At 36.9% G+C, this 19,200-nt stretch overlaps 1 protein-coding gene across 1 annotated transcript; it reads left to right on the top strand.

Annotated features, from left to right (window-relative positions):
• Positions 1 to 2,675: 2,675 nt before the first annotated feature.
• On the top strand, positions 2,676 to 6,832 carry Dynap (dynactin associated protein). Its single transcript, XM_021151142.1, has 3 exons — positions 2,676 to 2,932; positions 5,195 to 5,275; positions 5,960 to 6,832. Exons 1-3 carry the CDS (start codon positions 2,876 to 2,878, stop codon positions 6,293 to 6,295), a joined length of 474 nt encoding a protein of 157 aa, XP_021006801.1. The 5' UTR covers positions 2,676 to 2,875; the 3' UTR covers positions 6,296 to 6,832.
• The last annotated feature ends 12,368 nt before the right edge of the window (positions 6,833 to 19,200 follow it).

Here is a 19,200-nt window from a genome sequence, read left to right as displayed (position 1 = left end):
ATTATGATAGGCATTATACAAAAATGAGATTTATCGCTGTTTACATTTTTGTTGCTAATCTTTAGGAATTCCTAGGATATGTCCTAATAATGAAATCATCCTATGTGCTTCCTTAACTCATATTCCCATGTAGAGATTGGCTGTTTGTGTCACTCTGAGTAGGGTGGTTTCAAATGTAGCCATATTCCATGGAAGCAACAGCTACAGAAACCTGGGGGACTTTAGTGTCTGGTTCCTGCTAACTAGTCCATAGCAGTTATAACCACATGATAGGGCGGAGATTAAAAACTGTCAAAATAGCAGAAACGAGAAACTTGAAGCCTTCGCTGCTAGTGAACCTTTCTTTAGGGTGGATAGAGTTCTCTGGTATAAAAATGACACATGGTATTTATGTGCAGTAGTTCTCTCATCAACTCTAACTCTCTTAGCTGCTCCAAAGTCTCAAATGAGTCGAACACTCTTTGTAATTATCATAAACTATATATTTAAGGAACTTGCTAAGCTCAATCCAGCAATTTATCAGTTAGCAATCCCCAGAGTATTTAGGGTCTAATAAACTATAATGTTATATTTGAACCACTCAGGAAATTTATTTTATATAATAAACCTAGTCCCCACCCTTGAAGAACTAATGTTTTAAATTATAGTTGCTTATGCTTGGCCCTACAGTATGCCTAAACTAGTAATAAAATATCTGTATGGAGAAAGCTGAGTCAAAGGATAAAAATGTAGGACGTAGACAGTAATTAAAATGATGAAACTGTTGCAGAAAATACAATGCAGAAGGACAGGACCTCTGTCAAAAGTCAATTGCCCACACTGCTTGACAGCGATATGGGCCATTACTGTGAAGAATAAATATCAGGGTTAACGCACATGTCAATCAACTGTCTAACCACCTAATAGGTGTGTAAGTTCCAGAAGTTTCTAAAACTCAAAGTACAAAATCTTTCATGTTCATGGGGTGTTAATCAAAGCATGCTACATGCGGTCAGTAGTGTCTAAAATTAAAATTAAAATTAAAAATATATTGATGAGTGGAGCATGTTAACATAAACATAAAGAGTTGTAGTGAACTAAACATGTTTAAAGTTATTTGATTTTGACCATGTGCAAGAACACATAGTGTTCATAATGTATTCATGGCAGTAGGAAAACTAACTTGCCAAGCAGATTCACTAAATTCTACATTTCTCATAGCAAGTGTACATGACCCACCTAACATCAGATCAAAATCATAAAAATGTAAGATCTGAAACTGCAGAAAGTATGGTAAGGGAACAGGGGAATGTAACACAGCATCAGGTTGTGAAATTTCTTAGATAAGACTCCAAAGTAAAATCAGATGAATGTGGAGGGTCCATCCTTCTGTACAGCAGAAAAAAAAAATCCACAGTGCCAACCCACACAGAGAGAGCATTTGTAGTATATGCATTTGATGAACTAATATCCAAAATACACAGGACCTAGTATTTCATAATAAGAAAACAAATAACCTCACGTAAACATGGACCAAGATTATAAATAGGCATGTCTCAACACAAACGCAAATGATGAGCAGGTAAACGTTAGATGTTCAACAACACAGTCATTAGGAACGAAAATGAAAACTATGGTGAGGTATCACCTTTAAAATAACTATTACCTAGTCGGCCATCACTGGAAAGAGAGGCCCATTGGACTTGCAAACTTTATATGCCCCAATATAGGGGAATGCCAGGGCCAAAAGAATGGGAATGGGTGGGTAGGGAAGTGGGGGGCGCTATGGGGGACTTTTGGGATAGCATTGGAAATGTAATTGAGGAAAATATGTAATAAAAAATATTAAAAATCAAATAAAAAAAAAGAGTGATGGAAAGTATGGAAACTCACTGTATAACCTAAAGCAAGACACAGTATCCCAAGAAGCAGAGGACATCAGCTTCATGTCACCCTATGTTTATAGAGTTGAAAGCTTTTTAAATACTTTATCTCTAATACTTACCTTTAGCTAAAATCATTCCAATGTTATTTTCCTTGACCAAGTCAACACAGTCACTGATTGAATAACACAACTGATGTTCTCTATCATCTAAATTTATCTTTTCTGAGGATAAAATAAAATTATGTTTCTGATTCATTAGCCAAAGTTTTTTCAGTTACATTTGCTCAAAACTTTAGAAGTGTGTTTAACATTTGTAACTCACTTACATTTTCTTTAGCTATTACAAGACTTGGAAAGTATTTAGTTCTGCCTAATTTTGTGGGGCCACAATCTCAAACCTAGAGGAAACTTTGTTTATTTCAAGTGTGTGACCACTGTGAACAAACTGCTCCATGACAAGCAATGCACCCGTGTTACTAATGTAAGCTTGTTCCTATGTTAAAAATGGAGACAGTTGTATTTACTGTGAAGCTTAAATTTATCTTAATCCCCAAATCTCGGCATGTCTTATCACTGAAATCCTTTGAATTTAGTCAACACCCTAATCCTTCTATTTGCTTAGGTATAGGATTCCTCAGTATGAATAATTAGGGAGTGGCTTTGTGGCTTGCTCAGAAGCCTCGTGGGATTCCTAAACTGTGAGAAACTTCGTGAAACCCACGACGGAGGGAGCCAGAGTTTCTATATTCCCAGCATCCTAAAGCCTTTCATATATAAGAGAATGTTTCCTCCTCGGTACTTTAAAAGGCAGCCAGTGTCTCTACTTTTCTTTATCTAATTATTAGTATCCTTTAGACCTTTCCCAAGAGGATAAATAGCTACAAGTTTCTAGAATTCACATCGACTAAAGGCACCATTAGTAAGCTGACAGAGGTTCAGCGTTTCTTCATTCTAATCCACAGAGTTGGCACATAACTTCTTGGACTTGCGGCTGAGATCATCTCTCCCAGGATGGTTAGAAAGCAGCAGCAATACACCTTGAGTGTTGAGCAAAATGTGGCAGAGCAGGTGAGTACGACAGACAACTTTTTTAACAGCTCTCATGTCTAATATTCTTGATTTCAACATTTAAACCATGCAGGGACTTTTGAACTTTACTGTTGCAGAGGGAATCCGGTTGTCATTATCATAGATGTGTTAGTTACATAGCATGCCAGACTATGGTTTTATATTCTTGAATGTCTGGGAATTAGCCTTGATGCATGAATGTTAGTATTTATATCAAAACATAGGATAAGGTACCTGCAGGAAAAACAAAAACAAAACAAAACCAACTCGGTTAGATGATTTGAAGAGCCATTGTAATAACAAATATTGCGATATGATTTTTATTTTTACGTAGATTAGTCCATTGGAAGCACTTATTTATTTTTCCACAAAAATGTGTTTACTTATAATCAAGGTCATGATTATAGGAAGTGTCTCATGGAGGAGAGAACTTTGTTGACAATACATTCCTCTGGGGATGCCAATCAGGCTTTTCTCAGACTCGTGAAAATGTACCTGAGTGATCACAATCTCACTTCATACTCAAACCAATGTCTTGGTTTCACAAACAAGGAAACTGAAATGTTTATGAGTACGTGTAGCTATTCCGTGGCAGAAACTGAATTTTTCTCTCAAATACTCCCTTATAAATAATAAACGACTTTTCAGTTCAACATCTATGTCATGACACAAAAAAATAGTTTTTTTTCAACTAGAAATTGTATACATACTGACAGCAAAGTTAGAAATTCATAGAATATTAATATTGTCTTAATATTTTAAATGGAACCTGAGAGCAGTTTGGTTTTCTAAAACGAGACTATATCGTGCATGTAATTTATATTTTCCCTGGGATTTCAAGAATGCTGCACATCACTGCTTTAACCTCCTATGTTTAATAGTTTTATTAGGACCCTATAAGCAGCAGAATGTGATTTATCGTGCTTGCTCACAATAATGAAAATATTGATTTAATTCAGTCCTTTATGTACTTAATTATGCCAAGAAAGCAATGAGACAAAATTCCATGATGACAAAAGGAAAGAAAGAAACAAAGAAAAGAAAAGAAACAGAAACTGAAAAAGAGAGAAAGAAAGAAACAAACAAAGGAGGGATTAGAATCATGTTTTCACCATTCTGACAGATGATCTGAACCCTCTCCTGGTACTTCAGACAGAGGAGCCTTGCTTTGAACAATTATGTGGTATTTCTCTTGTGAACCTTAGAAAACTGTTAAAAACCTAACGCACCCAGAATCTTACCTAGAGAAATGCAGTGCTGTTCCCTCTTCAAATTTAACTTAATCTGATCTTCTAGTTTGTTATTTTATCACGTGAAATTATTATCAAACAATCAAAGCATTTCTTCTAAAAATTATAATTATATTGGTCATATATCAATGAACTCATACTCATACTTGTAATTCAGGTAACTGATAGGTTATCCTATTACTGAAAATTTTTGTAAGAGGATGCTTATTGAAGTTGCCTCTTGTGCCTCAATAATGTTGATAGTTTTCTATTTGTGATAATTCTATGCCCGTTTATGTATTTAGACAACATATGTACTTCATTACTACTGTGAACAGTGACACATGAGAAAGTAATGGCTTTCCCATGTATATTTCCTCATATATTTATGTATATATATATATATATATATATTTCTTATATATATATTAATGTATATTTCTTTATATATTTATAACTAATAAACTGTGAGTTGTTATTTTGATAGATTATATGGTTGATTATTCAAGATTCTGCTATTAGACTATCCCACAAATGTTGGCAATTTTGCCTTTATTTTTGTCGCTATTTGTATGTACTGAGGAGAATTTTCAGGAAAACATTCTCCACTCTCCTTCCTTGAATGGGATGGCCCTCAGGCCTCACTGTTAAAACATAGTTTTGAGGTAAATAGTCTCTTTCACATTCAGGAATGATCCTATTTATTTTTAGTGCATGGAAAGTCATTTTGCTTGACCCCCCTTTTTCAGCACAGGCTCTTTACACTTGTTCAGTGGCACCGAGGCTGCTGTTGATACGATCACCTTATTTCCCTTCTTCAATCATTTGGTGTGAACCATAAACATATCTGTGTCATCCTTAAGCCATTATACTCATGGAGTTGATCTAATTCTTCCTTTGCACCATGTTACATTCATATTATTTTGTGTTTGTTTCATGGACTGTGTTCCCAGATCACACAAACTTTCCTCATTCTTAAAGTTTAAGACTTGCTCTCTGCTTTTTAGTTGACTTTCTGTCTCTTTCTGTACAGTTATTAAGGAGTCCTTACTGTTCAACGGAAGGAACACACAGTGACTGCAGATCACACCATGTGACATGTGAGCTGCATCAGGTAAGGTTTGAGAGATGTGGCTAGACACATCTATTGTTTCTTAGAATAACTTAAAATAATATAGTCAAATCCTACCCCGGCACTTCTAATAGGTTCCTGGAACACCATAAGGTCTCCCATGGAGCGATAGCACTAGATTGTGTGTCTTTAAGATCATATAGATTAAAGCTGATTTACTCTCTCTGTTCATATATTTCAGTGAGATCCTTGTATTTATGCTTGACATGCAAAATATATTTAAAAATTTTAATTACAAGTGTTAATATTTAATGTAAAAAATTAGACAGAATGAACAACAAACAAACAAAAAAATAAACAAAAAGTTCCCCTTAATGTTCCACCTTCCAAAGACAACTATCGAAATATACCTTCACTTTTATACTTGCCAATACTAATGAGAAATAATTATCTATCTACTTTGAGACATTTGTACCTGATAATCTTATGATCATTTCTAAGGCAATCTATTTAATATGAAAACATTACTTTAATATGGAAGGGATCACTGAGGGATTTTGCTCTCCTTACAGAATTATATGCTATGTTGTGTGTGTGTAAGGGGAGACATTTATATATCCCTAACAACCTTTACGAATAATGAAATACATTCATCTTCTAATTGAAATCTGTTACCTGTTACCATTTTGTGTCGGCAGAAATAATCACTCTTGTAATGCTTTTCAGGTGACGAAGAACCGGTGTTCCCTCTGGAAAGTATTCCTAATATGTCTGCTGGCTTGTCTAGTTGCCACATCCATTACAGCTTTGGCCTTTTACTTTGGCCCCTTTGGCAATTCCAACAATACCACCATCATTATTCACACAGATGGAAGGTCCTGCCAAGATCCCTGTGCCTCTCCCTCTACGCCATCTCCAACCACAATCCCTTCACCTGGACCTGACACCACTCCATCTCCTACTAATACAGCCACCCCGGCCTTGCCTACCACCCTGCCCACATTTACTACAGTGATGACCAGTACCTCCACAGAACATGACGTTGAAATTGAACAACAATAGCGTGAACTCTCAGTCCTCAAGCCAGATCAATATTCTCACAGAAAGGGGACATAGCCAAGATCCTGCTATGACATCCCATAGCGTATGGCTTCGTTAGACCTAGTTCTCTACTAATCTATGCTGCTTTCCATGTGGTGATAGTCTTGCATTGATTACTTAATACCTGCCATTTTCTGGAAATTCTCTCATTATGAGACTTTTTCCATGTCAGGGGACAATGAAAAGGGACCAAGCCAGCTAAGTTAATCATGTTTCTGCTTATGAATTCTAATTTTCCAACTTCTCTCCTTAAGAGAGTTCATGTGGCAAAGGAGCATCATAGAGGGGACAAGAGATGCAGGTCTACGTGGTGGTCACTGACTATGTAGGGATAGTAACATGGTATAGAGTCCATGTATTGTTGGACACTGTGAAGGACAGAGGCCTTATTTGTCTAGCCTGTGACACTGAGTCTTAGTTTGTTGAGGTGTCCTCTACTTGACTTTTTGTTGTTCTAGCTTCCCTACTTGCAAGTTTCAATAAACCTAACCTTGCATGACACCTCTGAGTCTTATATTTGACTTCTCAGTAGTCTAGCCCACTGCCTTAGCACATCCCGGCTATGAATGGTACACCCACAATGTTAAGTGATTAGAGAAGCCAAATTCCAATAGAATATGGTTGATTCATGTAGGATAATACAAAGAGTGTTTTGTTACCTATTTTGTACTATCAACCTTCAAGGAATTATTTCTATTACTTTTTTGAGAGTTTCATATAATGTATTTTGAAGATGTTTGCCTTTTCTTTACTCCCCTTCCAGAGCTACTTCTTCCATGCTCCATCCTTCCCAAGCAACTTGGAGGTTCTTTTTTTACTTGATTTTCTTTTTTGCTCTTTGAGCTTGGCTTGTGAGTCGGGCTTGCTCTAGAATATGGTAGCCTACCAGGGTCACATCTTTAAGTCTTGGGAATTGGACTTGCTCTGGAATATATATGGTAGTCTATGAGAGTCACATCATTAAGGGAAGTTGACTCTCCATGTCCCAGAAACTATCAACTGCCAATAGCTCCACATTTCATGATGGCATTTCCTAGTCCGGTTCTTCCCTCTATGCTGGAATTTTTATTTTCATTTTTTTGGTCTGGCTGGAGTTTCTGCAGGTCTTACCTACATGAATGCTCTTGTTGTGCTCTGAGTTCACGGGAAACTCAGATGAGCCCAAGAATTGCAAAGTCTGCTGCAACTCGCAAAAGAGTTTTTTATTTTCAAGTTAGAACTCGGTTCACCCACCTCGCACCTGGCATTCGATCATGAGTCCAGAAAACAATGGGTTTATGTACAGTATATTTAGGGGGAATAGTATGAATATTCACAGAAAAGGGGAGTAGAGGGTGGAATAGTACTGAAGCAGGACCGGAGGTTAATGGGTGTCTGCTCAAGGACTAATTTTATGGCCAGTCATAACTGTCTGTGACCTGACCTCTGTTTACCTTTTTTCCCCATGATCTCCCTTGAGCTTATTTCTCTAAGGTCTCAAGGTCAGTCACCTGGAGTTTTGCTGCTTATCAGCAGGAGTGTTGAGTGCCATTCTAGTGCTAGGGGAGGGGGAGGGAGGATGGGAGCCTCTGGCGGGGAACACAGAGGCAAACTGTCTGGATAGCAAAGTATCTCTCTAGTATCAGTAATTCAGGGGTTACAATACACTTACTACAATTACGCAAAGTCTTAGATGCAACTCATTCATTGGGTACTGGAAACAGTGACTCTCTGCAGATACCCACCACTTCTGCCGCTTAGAATGGCATTTCTTCAAAGATTCCCAAGCCTTAGGCAGAGGGTTGTGATCTGAAGGTCCCATTTAGCGCTGAGAACACTCCACAGCTTTCTACCAGTTGAAGGGTTATAACCCTGTTAATGGACATGTATTGCAAGGAGAAGCTTTTCTGGTGAATGTTAAGAGATATACTAACATATGCATACAAAGATAGGAATCTAGGAGGCAATTTATTACTTTTATTTAGCAGAATAATAATATTAGGCCCTCACCAGAGCTCATGACCTAAGTAATCAGGGCTTCATTTCTATCTTAGGGAGCAGGGTTTAGATCTAATCAGAAGATAGTCGCTCACACCCATAACATTCGTGCTACTCTTTCATCGGCAGACATATGTTCTTGCTTGTAGGGTTTCTAAGTGAGATTGAAGTATATTATTTTTCTTCTCCAACAGCATGCACAGAAACTTATAGCCCCATGAACACTAGCCAGTAAGGGTATACTGCAGTGAGCATTCCAAGAGGAAAGAGGGATGCTGTGTGGACCCTGCTCAATGTAGGTTTCTGCTTCTTAGTTCTTTAACCACTACCTACCATCTAGCCAGTGAAGTGCCTTCCTAATCACTTGTATTTAACTGATTTTTATTTATTTTAAATTTCTATGCCAGTACTGAGAGAAGCAAGGTGTTCATTAATGTGGTTTTTTAAAAACTTAATAAATACTTATTGACCTATATAGAAAATATCTTCATACTGAGGAATTAAAAGAAACTGGCAACCATTAAGAAATAATGAGTGTTTCAGTCAAAGACGGAATGTAGGGCAAAGATGAATATCTGGTTTAAAACAGAAATTGAGAATATAAGGGATAAAATAAAATTAAAAGCAAAGGCACACTGGGGAAGACTTCAGATGAAGACAAGGTATACATTGACATGCACTCACACTACACTTTCTCATGATCACTATCAATATTATCCTCTAACTATATCTATATAATTTAATACTATAACTGGAAGGGCACGTGTTGATCATTTGTGATGAAACACAATAATTGTTCAATGTTACCCATGTTCTTAGTGATTAATACTTGGAGCATAACCTTTTCGATATGAAAAGAATTCAGTGGTAAAGAATTCTGTCTGCCTACCCTTTGACTACTGAGCCTACAAAAGCAGACTGGCCAGCAAAGGGATGTTCTTAGACAAAGATGTAGATTACAAATAAAATGCTGTTTGATTTCTATGTAATTCTAGGTTTGTTTGCTGAAATGACAGGACAGTTAAACTAGACTTGATCTTAGAGTTTTGTAGAGAAAATGGGATTTGCAAAAGAAAAAGTTGATATGTTATCATTCCTTTGATTTTGCTAATTATAGCCTGCTTTTAATACTTAGCACAGTGGTGGTTACATAAATACTGAGTCTTGGAAGAATTATTATATATATGATAAACTACTTGCTGGTAGAATATAAGAATGAATAAAGACATTATATGAATTTAAAAATACCATTAAACTGTATGTAAGAGTTTAAAAATGCAAGGGAATAATTATTCACACATTTCCTTCAGAATAATTCTGAAGTTTTATTTATTTATTTATACAACGATATAAGAAAGTTTAATTTTGCTAGATTTGAGTATTCTTCCAATATAGTTTAAAATTTGCTTTGTGATATGAGTAAAGACCGCTTTAGGTTTTAAATATGTTGCCAGTAAAGGATAATACAAAGATACAAATATGTTCTGTGAGCCATTTTGAGTGATGGGAAGCTGTGGGGAGACTTCTCTCATGTGCTTAACAATGTTGCAGAATGTGACAATACGGAAGGAGGCTCACTTTATTTGGCTTGAGTATCCCAGCATCATGGTTGGGAGTTGGACTTTTGGGGTTAAATATTTGTGTGGTGGTGGGCATCCTATTTCAGGTTATCTGAGATGATCATGTTTCTGTTTTTAATAAATAAGAGATTGAAATGGATCTTAGATTTTTCCTTTGCTTTAGGCTTTAATGATTTAATAAATTATTCAATAGTCCACAGAGTTGTGGGATCTGTCTTAAACTGTTAAAATATCTAACCTAAGAAAAATTTTAAAAATGATATGACAGTACTGAGTAAGGTGTGCACATTCAGCAGGCAAGCTTTCCCACAATATTATCTAAAGCTTATCTAGTTCTAATGATCAACTCAACAAATACTAAACCCATCATACTTTCCGATCATTCATTCTGGTATTTATCTCATTAACACTTATCCACAGAAGTCTAGTGGCAACGAGGCATTTAAAATTATTCATATGAGCGTTCGCTATCTTAAACATCTGGCAAAAGATTTTTTTGGTCAGTTTTTCTGTTTATGTTTGTCTTGCGTGAGTTTTCTTATTCATATTGCTTTTGTACAAATCGGACAAGATGGATTTCAATTGTCTTTAAGAGATCTCACAATAGAAAACAAACTAAAGAAACACGTGATATAGGAACTGAGAGAAGAAGCTAAAGTGGTTGGTAATGCATGTCGAGTCTTTTGTGTGAGTATACACCTCCTCTGAAGTTTAATTTGATTTGTCAGAACATTGTATGCACAGGCTCTGTGACATTGGGTATATTTGTCCCTAGATTTTCTTCTGACCTAGAAGGAAGCTGTGAATGCTGTTATAAATGGAACAAGAAACTCCAAGTTATTGCTTCCTGCTAATTACCTTAAAGAGAATTCTATCAGTCTGTAAAGTTAAGTTTATTGTAATTGACAAATGAACCCAAAGAAAGGAAGTCACGTACTACAAAGTGCAAATCCTCCCAATATTTGTATATAGCAACTCTATCATTTTCCATTTCCAGAAATTAGTCATATGACTATATCCGTGTGCCACAAAAGGAGTAGGAAGATTTATGGATGTCTCCATCTAACATATGAGTTGTATTTTATGAAGAAAATAAGGATGGTGAATATTGGGGACAGCCAAGAATCTGACACAGTAATTAAATTAAAACATTAAGAGGAATGGATATACAAGCATTTTTCTCTTTGTTTTTAATCTCTCCACAAACCTCAGGGTTTTTTTTTAATAAAATTTGAATAAACATCTGACAGTTACAAAATTATAAGGAATTCTAGTAATACTGAGTCATGAATAATGCAAGGATGAGCTGGCCTTAGGTGGCAACCTCACTGACTGAGGATTCATGTCTCCAGGAGGCTCACCTTCACTGGGGAACAACAGCAGTCCCTCCCAAAAGGAGTGGCTCATGCTTTCTACCTTTGTATAACCCCAAAGAGCCCAGCCCTTTGGCAGGAAGAACAAAACACCTGTGTTGTTCAGATGAATGTACACTGGCAATATCACAGAGACATCACGCAGCTAGACGAGCCTTAGGAATCATCCAATCCAGAACAGGAAGGGAGTGGAACCGGAACAGTCTTTGGAGGGATATGGGGCTTGCAGACACAGTGCAAAACATTTAATCCCTTTACCTCATGGAGCTCATTGGTGCATTGGTGCCTAAAGCTAAGATTAGAACCCAAACTGTGGGGCTCTGCTCTAGCATGAACTAGTTTCTGACTTAGATTTGACTGTTTCCTTGTATTTGTGAGTGCATTCAAGTCACTCTTCAGTAGCTGCTACTTATCTTTTGCAATATTTGGAAGAATATTGGTGGAAATCAGAAGGAAACAAAAGGAAGAAGCAAGATGAGGCTTGACACTTTTCTCTTGGTATTTTCTCTATGGAGTCTTCAATTTTACCTTTCAGCGCCCCTGAGATCCAGTTTTGCTTTTTGTTTTTCTTTTCTTTCTGGGTCTCACTGAAGGATAGTGTACAAGTTAAGATGTTCAAACTCTACAACTAAGCAGCCAGTGTCTGAATTCTAGTTTCCTCAGTTACTATGTGATGTTGGGAATTGTGAATCACCTTCCCTAACCTCAGTTTTCTCATTGAGAAAGAGTGGATAAAACCTTACCTATTTTGTAGGGTTACTATGAGCATAAGTGAACTAATACACGTGAGGCATATTAAAGAGTAGTCTGGCACATGATAGACATTAAGTAGATGTTAACCAGTGCTGTCAATCATTCCGGGATAATGGCGAAATGCAAAGGTCATGGTTGGGTGTTCCATTGTCATGTGATCCAGTTGTTGGCATTTCTCCTCATTCAGTTAGCAGTTGATAAACAGTGAGAAAATTTCAAGTGATTATGCCATCCAGTTAAGAAAACTGTTATGAAAGAATGGAAATGTCTGAGAAAGTTTTACTCATGGTTTGCTCAAAGCTTCACACAGGGTAGAATGGGGTGGAATATAAAGTAAAATGTATGCAAAGGTACTTTGGAAACGATCAGAGGTGAAGTTTGGATGTCATGTTAAAGGATTTACCTCCTGTCACGCAAGAATGACACAGCATATGTTGTCCAATGGCTAAGCCATAGCAAGATATTTTGCACTAATGCCTCTCCTATACAACAAATAATTTTTTAAAATTAGTAACATTTTTACTATGAGGACCATCTTAACTCGAGTATCAAGATTTTAAAACATAAATGAAGAACATTCTTATGTCTTAATTTTCGTAGCATTTGGAATTCTCAGAGATCAGTGCCAGAAGAACATGTTAATAACCCATGTGCAGTTAAAACGTGATGACATTCAACATGTGGACTATAGTGTCCTGGTCTAGAGCCTGGACAAGGGCAAGAAATGAGCTCAAATGCTTTCCAACAAGTGGGTTACAGTGTCCTGATCTAGAGCCTGAACAAGGGCAAGAAATGAGCTCAGATATTTCATCCAGTCTTTCTTGACCCAAGTGTTCTTTTGTTTTGTCGTTATTTTTTTTTTTGTAAATTGAAAATAGATTGTTTTCATGTAATATACATTTTCAGCAATTTCTTCTCCATCTCCTCCCAGATCCTTCCTATCTCCCTGTCCACCCATCGATCAAAATCCACACGCAACCAGAGTGTCCTTATGTAAAGATTTCCTGTGAGAAATGGAAGAATCTCACAAAGTAATAGCTTTCTTCCTAGAACACTATAAGCTGTAACTCTTATACTGGGCATAAAAGACTAAAAGAGATTTGGAGTTTTTCTTTTTTACCTCTTAGTAGCACAGCTGTCAGTGTGTGTGTGTCTGTGTGTGTGTGTCTGTGTGTGTCTGTGTGTGTCTGTGTGTGTCTGTGTCTGTGTGTGTGTGTGTATTTTATCCCTCTTAGTCATCAGCATCCTTGTCTGTACACTTGAGTCATGAGCTTGTTTCTAAAGTTGCTGTGAAGGTAATGGATTATCACAGGCAAGGGGCACTCTGCAGCTAGGAGGACCATCCCCAGGAAAGCTGGGGCTACTATTATTTATTCTCTTTATGAGTTAGAAGCACCATCTGGAATTGGTGCCAGCATACTTTTACTATATAAGAGGGACATTTTGTCAACTGTGATTAGAAACACGGATTTTAGAGACAAAGAAAATAGAATATCAATACAAGTTCCATGTATTAATTGTGATCTCCTCAAAGTCCAACACGGATTGCCATTTGTTAAAGAGGAATAATGGTAGCATGTAGCCTATATAGTTGTAAGGACTAAAAGTCTAAAGACTTATTAATACAGTTATGCAGATTACATGGTTTAATAATTTTCTGTAGAATAATTATGTCATTCACTAGGGGATTTACTAGCTGTCAGGCATTGTTAAATCCATTTTCATTGGAAGTACCTGGCTCACTAGTAGTTTGTCTCAGAGTTCCTCCAAGGCAAAATGTGTGCTTTCCATGATGGTTGGTCCCATTGATGCCTTCTTCTAAAATCTCTGCTTTGGTTCTCCCTGCCAGGAGAGCAGGGATTTCAGAAAATCACAATAGCTGTTTCTCTGAATTACGACCGCCTCCCAATCACCTTCATCAGGGTGGCATCTCCTGCAGAGCCATTGAGCTTGGCTTCAGGAACAGACTTGGATCAGCCCAATACATTTTCATTTTAGAGTTCCCTTCAGTGTTTTAGGAGAGTGTTAAGTTCACCCTGTTTTCTTACTTTGCCTGATTTCCCCTTCTACCTCTTTTATGAGAGGGTGATCTATCTATCTATCTATCTATCTATCTATCTATCTATCTATCTATCTATCTATCTCTATCTCCCCTTAGACTGAATTGTGACTCAGACCCTTCATGGCTATTGCACACTGCTCACACCCCATATTGATTTCATTCTCCCATGACGCCTAACTAGGTCAGGCTTGCTTTTCATAAGGTGGAGGAGTGTCTTCATATTCCTAGCTTGTCATCTACAGGCAAGCTATTAATCCCTCTTTATTCCTCACAGTGAGTAAAAGACTCAAAGAATAGTCTTCTAAGCCAGCATGAATTACAGGAGATTAGTAGTCCCCAAAACAACTATGGAATATGAGGAATAGAAATTGTCACTGATGGGAAAGCTGTAAGGCTCGACTATGCAGAATGGGGTAGTCACCTGGATTACATATTACTGGAATTCGCAAGAAGTTTCCTCAGAAGTAAAACTTTAAAGGAATAAGGTGATGACTGGATTGGGAGACCTTATTTCCTAGTTTGTTCCAGTTGGCAAGGCTTTGGCAATCATCATTGGTAATTGGAGCATAGCCACACCTAGCATAGATGCATATGAGAATAGCTCTAGTAGGCAGCAGTCATAAGGACACTGGTGCCTTGCCCTGCTACTCTCCATCATTTGCAAGAAGGCTCATCTGCTACACAGCAGAATGTGGTGCATCACTTAACTTCCAGGAAAGCCAGTGAGCCATGATGAGGCACCAACCATTCCCGAAGAACTATGTTTCCTCAAATATTACTATCTAAATTATACACATTTATGTGGCATGATATGATAAATCCATTCATGTGAATTTTATTTATGTGAATATTACAGAGTAGGGGAGTTAGTATTTCTACCTACTCAATTTTGTTGTTGTTGTTGATTTTTTTTCAAAACAAAGTCTCATTCTATAATCCAGGCTGACTTCAGATTCACTCTATATCTCTTATTGTCTAAACTCATAGCAACTTGCTTGCCTCTGCTAGGATTCCAAGGGAGAGTCATCACACCCAACTCTAAACATTTTTTTAAAAGTTTTTCAAATTTAAGTTACTTTTGGAATAGCAGCACCCTCTGTAGTCCAGGGTTGGCCTTGAATTCACAAACTTCTTTCCTGTACCTTCCAAGTGCTGAGATTACAGGGACAGTCCACCACAACTGCTGTCAAATTCTTATTAATATTTAATAAATATACATGTGTAGGAGGCATACAATTTAATACTGGCATACAATACCCAATGATGAATTCATGACAATTAAAATGTCATTACTTTTTAGGAAAATAAATGTGGCCTGTTCTCGCGAGGATGCTGTAAAAATAATTGGCTTGAATATAGAATAGTAACTACTTGAGGCTGGAAAGAGTGAAAGGAGGAAAGAAGGGGGGAGGACAGTGGGAAGCTGGGGCTCAAACACCGTTATATAGAAGCAATCAGTTCTAGTGCTCAACAGTGTAAAGGGGTGGTTCAAATTCACAATTTTTATGTACGTTTTATGAATTAGAGGAAATGCATTTTGATACAGTTGCTTTTCTATTTTGGTTTGAAATCTCTGCTCACATATTTTCTATGTTAAAGGGAGTGGAGAAAAAAGGAACATTTTAAACTGTCTCTCCTTAAGTAACTATTATTTGTAATGAAACAAACAAACAAACAAATAGGCCCAGTCTGTGAGGGATCAGAATTGTTCCACCCATGGGCTTATAGATTTTCTTTTCTGGGAAAATTGGTAAAGGCCTTATGGAAGAGACAACAGTTGAGGTGGGTCTTAAGATTGTTTAGAAACTTGTTTAATGTTTTAAATTCATCTTTCTGCTATAAATCAAACATGTTTATTATGCAAAAGAAAACTGAACAATTCAAAGGAGGATACAGATGCAGAAAATATTAGCCAATTTTCTTAGTACCAGACACAACCACTAATAATGTTTTCCTTTGCTTAAAAAGTCAAATTTATAAAGGTGTTTTTCAGTGTTCATAGCCCTTAATATAGTCTGTCCTCTCTTTAAACTTGTAATGAATAATAGAGATCCAGATATACTCAGGTGCAAAGCTATTCATAATAGCACATTTGCAAGAAAGCTCATTTGTTACACAGTAGAGAGTAGCATATTTGTGGAAGATGTAGGCAGTCAAATTACTCCCAACAAAGAGAAGTTTAAGAATGGCAAGGCCAAGGAGCTGAGGAGATGACTCTACAATTACAGCGCATATACAGAACTTGTTCAGTTCCAGCACTCACACTGGACAGTTTATAATCATCTGTAGCTCCATCTCCAGAAGATCAGATGTTCTCTTTTTTCCTAGCCTCTTTTCAAAATATACATATATGAAAAGAATTTATGGATGTATCATCTAATGGGAGCAACAGTGCCTTAGCTCGACATCTTATTCCACCAAACAATGCTTCCAGTGCTAGGGGTGGTTCCATCTCTTTGATTCATTGACCAAATGGATCTCATTTACTGCCTTCAACCCAACCATCATAAGCTATTGACGACAATATTGGTTACTCTCAATAGCATAAAGGTAAGTCCTTGTTTCTGAAAGCACAATTTACCTATGTCATTGAATATGGGCCCAAATAAAAACATCACTCCTACTTAAAAACATTCATGGTGCTAGAAGATATTTTGAGTGCTATGTCCCAGGAGAGAATAATCATCCTTATCAGCCAACTATAAACTCTTCTATTTATACCAGGAACTGCCTGCAAGATATGTTGCTGAAAAAGTCACATGAATAGTTATGGAAGTAACTAATGACTTTTTAAAAGTTGTGTTTAACTCCGGAACCCATATTTGACACCGCTAAAGTGGCCAAGAACTGGAAACTAGATAAGTCTTGGGCCTGAGGAGACAATATATAACTATTTTTCTATTAAAAAAGATATAACAATAAAATGACTACTACTGATGTATTATTTGTTATACCCACTGATCAGAGAATTTTGCTCAGTTCCCATTAGAAAGGCTTCTTCTTGCAGTAGGTGGGAATTAACACAGAGAGCTACTAGACAATGTTCAGAGAGTGAGAGACTTTGGTGCACTCAAGCCTAAGTGGGATGTTTCCATCAAAATCCTCTCTTCAAGGTTTAGGGCTCTATGCAAAAGAGGAGATGGAAAGAGTCTAAGAGTCAGAGATAGTAGCTGATTTGAAGAAAACAGTGTCACCCAGATACAACAGAACTGATATGCATATAAATACGCAGAGAATGTGACAGCACCTACAGACACACACAGATTTAAACCAGATGAAACCCCTAGCACTGCGAATGGAAACTAGACACAAATTCTCTCTCCAACGAAGAAGCTACTGGCAATTGTACTTAGTGGAAAAAGAAAAATCAGTGTTCTCTAATGGAGTGTCACTGGATACACCAAACACACACCTATGCCTACAGTAACTGGTCAACACAAAATAAAATATGTTGGTGTTGGTGTGTGTATTTGTGTGTGTGTGTATGTGCGTGTTGTTTGTTTTGATAATTTTTGTCTCATTGTGATTTCGTTTTGGTTTGTTTTAAGAAAAAGAGAAAATAAAATCGTATAGGTAGGGAGGTAGGGAGGATCTGGGGGCCAATTTAGGGAAGGGAAAGAACATGATCAAATCATATTGTATGAAACATTTAAATAAGAATAAATTAAATTAGAAGATAAAACAAATGAAAATGCCAATTAGTACATCCATAATATAACTTTTGCCCTTAAAGCTTAGGTTTTGTAGCAGAGGATAGGATGGAAAGGCTGTAAGCCAGAGGAACAGGAAGTTTCCTGTGAGATTGTGTCCTCCAGAAATGTCAGAGGAGTTACATCCATGAAGTCTCATCAGCATGAATGCCTAAACAACACCTGAACAATGCCATTATCAATAGACAGGCTAACATGGAATGGAGCATTTCATAGGCTTCAAATAACTACACAGTCAAATAACTACAGGCAGCTAAAGGACACTAAGAGGGAGAATTGGTCTTTCCCAGGGAAGAGTCACTCAATTGGTTCTCCAATGCCAACCATGTCATAGGCCATGAAATTTATACATACAAGTAATATAATACAGAATGAGCATGTTGTGATTGTTTGTTTATTTGTTTGTTTGTTTGTTTATACGAATACATTCATTTTAATGTATCTAGTTAGGAATATATGAATATCTGTATGTTGAATTGTTATTGCATATATATACACATATACATATTTACATGTGGGTATATGCAATGTATACATATATGTATATGTAGAACAACAGTGAAAGATACAGAGGCCATGAATTTGAGAAAAAGCAGGTATGTGTCCATGGGAAGGATTGGAGGAAATAGGGAAGGGGAAATGATACAATTGTAGTTTAACGTTAAAAACAAAGTATTATAAAGAGAATTATCATAGAACTCTAAGACAAAGTAAATCTCTGCTATCTTAGCAGCATTACAGTGGGATCACATTTAAATCCACTTTGCTTTGATGAAGCTTTGGCTATATTCTCATATCTTGTTTGCTGGACAGTATGCTGTAAAGATACTCAGAGGTATCTTTATAAATAACAGTGATGTTTTCAGTGATGGAGACTTTCTTAGAAGCTGTGTCTACATAGGACTGATAACCAGTCCTTGTCCTTGGAGGATATCTTGGCCATTCCTCATACTTCCCACGTGTGTAATGAATTCTCAGTTTACACACCAGCAGTCCTTGTTGCTATCTTACCACCTTTAGTAAATGAACATTAACAAAAGTCTTGTACAACCTCAGTGTAGTCACCGAAAGATTTTTCAACAAGTCACTGCATTGTCTCCAGCTAAAAACAGTTTAGGCCACTTGTCTCCTTTGTTGAAGAAAATCAGCTATGATCCTCCTCTCTGATTTTTCTCATCTTTCTATATAATCTCAGTTACATCTCTAAAAGATGCATAGGCATATCCAGACAGTAAGTTCCTAGACAACCGGATATGGTTGTATGGAGTGTAAAGAGTATTGGGATTAGAGACTAGTCAAAGCTTTTGTGGTCAAGGTTTCCTTTATCATTTTTTAAAATATATTTTATTACGTATTTTCCTCAATTACATTTCTGAAAGAAGAAAAGCTGAACTCTCCATGAACTCTTCAG

Source organism: Mus caroli, chromosome 18 (assembly GCF_900094665.2).
Source record: "Mus caroli chromosome 18, CAROLI_EIJ_v1.1, whole genome shotgun sequence".
NCBI lineage: Eukaryota > Metazoa > Chordata > Mammalia > Rodentia > Muridae > Mus > Mus caroli.
Note: the sequence above shows the minus strand (reverse complement) of the source record. Positions and strands in the feature narration are given on the sequence as shown.

Bases quoted from the DNA above. Each gene is read 5' to 3' on its own strand.
- Dynap (XM_021151142.1), top strand. From the start codon at position 2,876: ATGGTTAGAAAGCAGCAGCAATACACCTTGAGTGTTGAGCAAAATGTG. The intron at 2,933-5,194 runs GTGAGTACGACA...CTTTCTGTACAG, and splicing joins AGCAAAATGTGGCAGAGCAG to TTATTAAGGAGTCCTTACTG. The intron at 5,276-5,959 runs GTAAGGTTTGAG...AATGCTTTTCAG, and splicing joins TGACATGTGAGCTGCATCAG to GTGACGAAGAACCGGTGTTC.